This window comes from Hakea prostrata, chromosome 9, assembly GCF_041222555.1.
Source record: "Hakea prostrata isolate BN-2017 chromosome 9, UWA_Hpros_2, whole genome shotgun sequence".
Taxonomy (NCBI): domain Eukaryota; kingdom Viridiplantae; phylum Streptophyta; class Magnoliopsida; order Proteales; family Proteaceae; genus Hakea; species Hakea prostrata.
Genome location: NC_142608.1, coordinates 21254993 through 21262282, shown reverse-complemented (window position 1 = coordinate 21262282; position 7290 = coordinate 21254993). Strand labels below are relative to the sequence as shown.

Here is a 7290-nt window from a genome sequence, read left to right as displayed (position 1 = left end):
TTTGGGCGGTTACAAAATATAGGATTATATTTAGATAACCGCCACGATGCACTATGCATACGTGGAGGTAACAGGAACCCGGGGCGGGGGCAATTGTATATAAAAGCGCCGGGATGAGTACGTGAGAGATTTCCGAAAAAAAAAACATTGTATTACGACTACGTGAGGCTCTACGACTCTTTCTAACACAGACAGGAGGAAGTTTTTTGTGGATCTTCTTCTCCTTAGTCTTGGTCTCAACTTTTTTCCACCTACAACATTTGGATTGTGAATTCTATTGCCTTTCCGCCTGATTGTGGAAATTTAAGGGTGAAGATTTCGTAGAGAAACGAGGATGTGGAATCAAATTTACTTCCGCTATGATAATTCTATATTGGGATAAGAATCCAGGTAAAGGATTATTCTCCCTTCTAATTTTAGAATAGACATAGGATTAACCGACAAGGCATATGGAACCTACAATCTTGATGGCCGCGTGATTAATCCCTTGACAATCCATAGTTTGACTTTTTGGATCATACCCTCCACGCGGAAGGTGATTTTCTATTCCTCTGTTATCTTTATAGTTTGCAGTTCTACCATCCATTACCTTTTTTTTTTTTTTTTTTTTTTTCCAATTTAGTTCAACGGCTACTTCTCTGTAATTCAGTGAATAAATCTTGTGATCCCCATGTTTTGTTTTTGTTTTGATTATATGTTTTCAATCTCTTTTCTTGTAGTGTCTCTACATATGGTTGGTTCTGTTGACATGTTTAGCTAGCGTAATCTTATGATTATGTTTCATGTTTCTGTTACTAAATATACTATACTGCTACAATCACAGGTTGTGAATGCTAAGGAGGTAGGATGCAAAATGGATACTGGAGTTTCTGGGGTTTCGGATTGAGCTATTTTTCATGCTAACCCAAGCTGTTAAGGGGAGTTGAAGTGGCAAGGGTGAAGCATGGTACTTTTTCCTGGTAAAAACAGCAGCAGAGCACAGAAGTGGTTCCTCAAGAAGGTTTTTAATCACTCAAGATGGTTGCAGGTTGCTTATTTTGGGAATTGTAAATTACGATATAGAGAACCTTTTGCTGCTTCATCCCTTCAGTAAACATGTAAATAATAGTTGAAATGAACAGCAATATATTCAATGCCTTAATGGTTTGATGACACCTTGGTAAACATTTAAATTCGTATGAGAAGTGGTTATTAGTGATGGTTGGCCACTTTAAAATATGGGTGTTATATTGCAGCGCGCACGACGGAGAGGTAACTGAGACTGCCTAAGAGTAAAACTGAAACAGAATAGTTTATCAAAAGGTATGGTTTTAGCACAAATATATTAAAGAGTCTAACCTGCATTTTTAGCTATTTATTAAAGATTAAAGTACAAAAAAACGAATAGTCTGAGCTTCTGGAGTATCCTGCAGGGCAATTAATGATCTATATAGCCCAACCATTGTTTGGGGATCCACCATTAATCATGCAACATAAGAAGGTGCTCTGAAGGGGAAGGAGAGAAGGAAACCCAATTGCATGAATAGATGGATAGAACATATACATATACATCCTCAATCAGAAGGAAAACTTTTCCTTTATCTTCTATTTTAGAAGACATTAACTACTATACAACTCTGCAAATCATGGTACAGGAGGAAGATTAAGAACAAGGGTGTGAGATGATTTGAGAATGCAGAGTCCAATTCTGCTTACAGAAATTTAAGTCTGCAAATCAGGCCTAAGAGGGTGAAAAGAAGAATGGGGAACAACCATACATAGGTGTCGCTCCATCATGCCATACTTTTCTAATAACACTGGTAAAAAGGTTCTCAGAACAATCTCAGATATCCAAAAAAGATAATACAAGTATGAACAGGATGCTTGACAAAGATCACAGGAAACAGTGAATACAGAGCAAATTAAAGAAAGAAATATGTTTTAGGGTTGTGGTATGAATGATTGCCTTACAAGCGATGGTGATGCTGTGCTCACACTCAAGGCCGGCATTGTCATGAGAGTTAAGTCTTGCCATGATCAACATGAGCAATCACTGCTGTCACATTCCCAAGCCTGTTCAGGTCTAATGCAGTTCCCATCGCAGGAGCAGAGGCAGGTGCAGAGGCAACTGAGAATCCCCATGAGGCATATTATAACTATTTGAATATACTTCTGAAACTAAAGGCCAATAGTTATTGGTGTATGTATTTCTTTTCCATACAAGGGTTCACGTAATTCACATTTACAAAAAGACTACAAGTGTAATATATTAGGTTGAAATCCGAAGGGTTTCACATAACTTAAACCATAAAATGAGAAAATTACTTTTGAGCCTACACTGGAAACATACATATATTGACACATTACTTTCACATACCTTACAATTAATTATTTCATACATTTGAACTTCTGAATGATGAGAAAATTGTAAACAAAATATACTTCAAAATGAAAAAAGAGGCAATTGCCTATACAGAAATGTCCAGCAAAGAGAACAAAATGGAGAATAATGCAAATGCTAAAAGCAAATTAGCAAAGAAGACATCTATCATGATTTTCAAGTGATCTTGCTTAACCTCTTAAGTGTGACTGAAACAGGAAGGAAAATTTGTAAGGCGAACAGTGATAATTTCATGTAGGACATTTACACGAAATTGGACTAGAGAAACACGCATGGCCTTGGCTTCCGTTGCTTTTTCTTCGGTTTTGGAGGCCGCAAAACAATCTTGATTGCAGCATCAAATACTGCTTTCACATTCTACAAGGTGAAAACCAACAGAAGATGTTAGCTGAATCCTGAAAGCAGTTTAATCCTGTAGTGCAAAATAAGAATTCACAGTGAATTTTGTTCTTTATCTGGAAGCATTATGTTTCTGTCAGTTTATATAAGACTTCTCTCTAGAAGTGTCTGAACCAAATGTCCACATCCATCAACTCACTAGAAACTTCACTGAGCAACCAAAACAAGAGAGAGGCCACCTTTTGAATGGTAGGTGCAGGACTGGTGAACATTTCATTATAGGGATTAGGGAGGGAAGAAAGCTTTAATTTGTCATAGACAAGTAACCATTTCTAGAATCCTAAAATCATGTAGATGCTAACAGGAATGGATTTGGAACTACTGCGTCTCTCTGATATCCAATTTATTATCGCTAACCTAGTTGACAACATTTTCCAACATCACAGAGCTTGCATTGAAATGTTATCGCTTGTGGTTTATGTTGAACATAAGACATCATTTCATATTAGCATGGTTATGAAGCCAAAATACCTGCTGAGTCTTGGAGCTGCATTCAATATAAGCTGCTGCACCAATCATCTTCTTCAGCTCCTCACCCTGCTCCAGTTGAGTCTCAGTGATATGAAGTTGACGATACTATACCAATAATAACATACTGAATATTATAATTTGTGTGCTTGTATATTCATGTGTGACTTGCCTGAGCTGTTGTGATTTGTGTTGCTCCAGGATGGTCCATCAAAAAATCCTTATCTTCACGTAAATCTGCAATTAATCAGAGTTAATAACTGTCAAAGAAAATTCTATCTTTGAAATTAAGATTGGATAGTTGATCAATTTTAAGGTTAAAGAGTTGACATTTCACTCTAGGTTTAATATCCATAGACCACCAAGCTGATTCTGAGTTACTACAGCCATTCAAATATCAATAGTTCCAGATTTTTGAACAGCCATCAGACAGAAAGTAATGTTAGACAGAATTAAATCACTGTCGTCTGATCGTTTAATGAATATATTAATTAACTACTGAGTGTCATCAGAGTCAATATGTGGTATCAGCTTGGATTCCCTAAACGAAACTAATCAAGAGAGTAATGGAGCAATATCCAACTGATCTGATATGCCTCAAAATTATACTGAAATATCACAATCAACACACTCTTATTTATAATGGATTGATTTGTCATACCAAGCTTGGTTCCAACCAGCAAGATGGGAACATTTGGAGCATAATGTCTCAGTTCAGGGACCCACTGTGAATGGACAAAATATGTTAGATTCTTCCCTGCTCAGTGGATATCAATATGTTTGAAATAGGAGAAAGAAATTACCTTTTTGGAGATATTCTCATAGCTGGCCCTGCTGATGAGAGAGAAAGCCAGTAGAAACACATCAGCACCTCTATAACTTAAAGGTCTCAGTCTGTTGTAATCTTCCTGCCCTGCAATACATCCAAAACTATGAAATGGCCGTTCAAGCTCCTTTTATTGATGATTTTGGATCTTGAAATTCAATCAACAAAGAACTGGGTTGTCAGTAAAGTTGTTTTCATACTAAAAAAACAACATCAAAGATTATAAGGGATAAGAAAGACCGAGGAATTTTACCTAAAACAGTCCATACTGAAATTGGAAAACAAGGAATTGGGGCCAAATCTATGACAAGTCCAATTTAGAGATAACATAAGCATGACATAAAAACACTCATAGAGGCCTAAAATGTAACCAAAGGTGGACTGAATCTATGACATTTTCCTTCAATTCAAACCGAGTCAAAGGACCTACAAGTATTAACTCCGTCAAAAAAATTAATTGCTTTTTGTAGTCGATCACTCATGAGTGAATCTAATCCACATTGCAACAATATTGAAACATGAACTTATGTCCTAAAATTTCTCAATTGTTTCCTCTGTTTCATAATTTGCAGTACTTTTTTAGAAACTCCCCAGCTTCCCCAGGTGATCACATTCGTCTTCGAGTCGAAGCAGGTCAAACTGGACAAGTTTATTTCCATCAAACAATTTAATTGCATTGCGTACTTTAACATTTTCTTTCCAGTTTTCACAAACATCAAACGGATATGAGTGAATCTGTAAACATACATTGCAAAAACTACTGAAATATGAATTTGCTTTCTAGAATTTCTCAATTGTTTCCTCTGTTATCATAATTTGCAGTACTTTAAAAATGATCTGGTTGACCCAGGTGATCCACCTTTGTCATGCCAGGGTAGGCAACTCACTGGTTTTCCTAGTCTCTGTGTACTGTTTTCACACAGTGAAGAAAACCCAAATTAAGAGACATACTGAAAATTCACAGAAAGGCCTCTTCGGTTAATTCACTGACCAATGTTCAATTAGTTGTTAGGGTTGATTTTAGAACAATTTTTTCCTCAAACGAAACATAATCACATCAAGTAACCTGTGACCCAAATAACAAACCCTTAACTCACCTGCAGTATCCCATAGTCCAAGGTTCACTGTACTTCCGTCCACCACAACATTGGCACTGAAATTGTCGAACACTGTCGGAACATAATCCTACCAAAAAATCAAAGGGCAAGCAGAACCAAAGAGATCAGAAAACCCCATTAATAACAAAAACCAGTTCTTCATAGTCAGGAATTATACCGTTGGGAAGGTGTTACTAGTATAGGAGATAAGCATGCAAGTTTTCCCCACAGCTCCATCGCCCACAGTAACACATTTGATGAATCTTGCTGTGCTCATTTTCAAAACCCTCTTTGTTCCTCTTACCCTTCACCTTGTAAGGCTTAAATTCCTTCTCTCCATTTCTATTTCACTACCAAGACCATTAACAGCTCATATATAATTAAAGAAAGGAACCCATAAGAGAGAATAATCAAGAGATATGGTTCGTGATTCTTAGTAACCTACGGCACTAGTCAGTCACCCACTTTTGCTGTACCTTCTCTTCTTTACAATGATGATAGAAATGGCTTTTCTGTTTCTTTAAGTGCAAGGCCAAAGCCAAAAAGATTAGCCAAGGGTGGTGCTGGTGTTAGTTGGTTAAGTGTTAGACAAGGGAGACGAGGAAAATGATGGAACAAATGGAGAGGTTGGCTTACTTAACTATAGCAACTACAGTTTGGATTAAGATATGAAACCCAAAAGGCCAAAAATAAAAAAAATAATCCAAAATATCTTTTGCTGCAATTTTGCCATGCCTTCCAGTCTTCCACTGCTGGTGGTGCTGGTGAACCATTTTCAAAATGTAGAATGAAGTAAGGGTTCTTTCTCTAATTTCAGTTCAGATATCAACATTTTCCTTTTCTTTTTCTGAATTGAGATTTGCCCAAATCAGCTTATGCATAGTTGGATTACATCTTTAGGGAGTAGTTTAATAAATAATTTGAATATAAGGTACGTGACTTTGTCCCTTACCTTAAAGAGATTTGAATTATTAACCTCATGCTATGATGCATTAATCTTTACCATCTGAGCCAATCCATTGAGGTTTAGAAGTTAACAATTCATCCAAAAAAGTATTGAGATCTCCTTAGTGGACCAGCTGATTGAGAAACATGGGTCACATGGTTACTATCTGATGTGGTTACAATATCTTGTTTTTGTTGATTGATTTTGACGGATCATAAGAGGCCTTGAGGAAAAAAAATTGGGTTATATGGATATTATCTGATTTGTTTCTTGTGTGTGTTCTTGACTATAGATGTTTAAGGTTCTTAAGAAGGCTAGAATTTGGCACAATGGTTGATAGTTGATAGCACAACTGTACTTTGAGGTAAAAAAGAAATAACCCCTATACATTTGATGAAAAATAACAATAACAATATTCTTGGTTGTTGTTCTGAATACTTTATGACAATTTGATTTGGAAGTGATTGCTTTTTTTTTTATTTTTTTGGTGGGGGTGGTGTTGAGATTACTTCTTATTTACTTTATATGTTTACATCAGTATGTACGCCTTTGGATTCAAAGTAAGATAAAATGGAAATTATTGGATTGGAACTCTTTTAGTGAGAAAAAAATTACTGGATTAAGCTTGAACCACAAGCAATGAAGAGGAATTCAGGAAATATTCCAGCTTTTAATGAATTGGTTCAGCAGTTACTTTAATTGGATTGGATGTTTAAAGCTTCCTCCGACATTTTCTGGAAGATATTTTTTCTTGGTTATTTATACAAGTTCCTTCAAAGTTAAGGTAAGTATATCCACTAATATGTAAATGTTTTTTTTTTTTTGGTAAACAACTAATATGTAAATTAGAGCATCAGCAAAGAACTAATTTTGTCAGTATATCCTTTGTTCTGCTCAACAGATCCATCAATATAAGTTGGTTGTAACAGTCAAATCAGATGGGATTGGTTAGTCAACACCCAAAAGGAGAAGGTTCCCTCACTAGACGAACTTTGGTACTGTTAGCTTCAAGTAGTTGTGGCTTATATGAGTCTAGGTCTTATCTTGGTTGGGCGTTATGGGAGTAGTGCTCATTCTTTTATTGAATCTCTAATGAATCTGAATCTCTTATGGGCAGGAGATGGTATCTTTTTCATATTTTTTTACTCATACATTTAGGAAGAAAGCACACCTC

The 7290-nt window shown here is 36.1% G+C and overlaps 1 protein-coding gene across 1 annotated transcript; it reads right to left on the bottom strand.

The window, feature by feature from the left end:
* Positions 1 to 1828: 1828 nt before the first annotated feature.
* On the bottom strand, positions 1829 to 5677 carry LOC149004988 (rac-like GTP-binding protein RAC2). Its single transcript, XM_089169011.1, has 7 exons — positions 5349 to 5677; positions 5171 to 5258; positions 4051 to 4160; positions 3909 to 3972; positions 3420 to 3484; positions 3251 to 3316; positions 1829 to 2737 (listed from the first exon to the last, which is right to left on the bottom strand). Exons 1-7 carry the CDS (start codon positions 5445 to 5447, stop codon positions 2639 to 2641), a joined length of 591 nt encoding a protein of 196 aa, XP_089025137.1. The 5' UTR covers positions 5448 to 5677; the 3' UTR covers positions 1829 to 2638.
* Positions 5678 to 7290: the final 1613 nt, after the last annotated feature.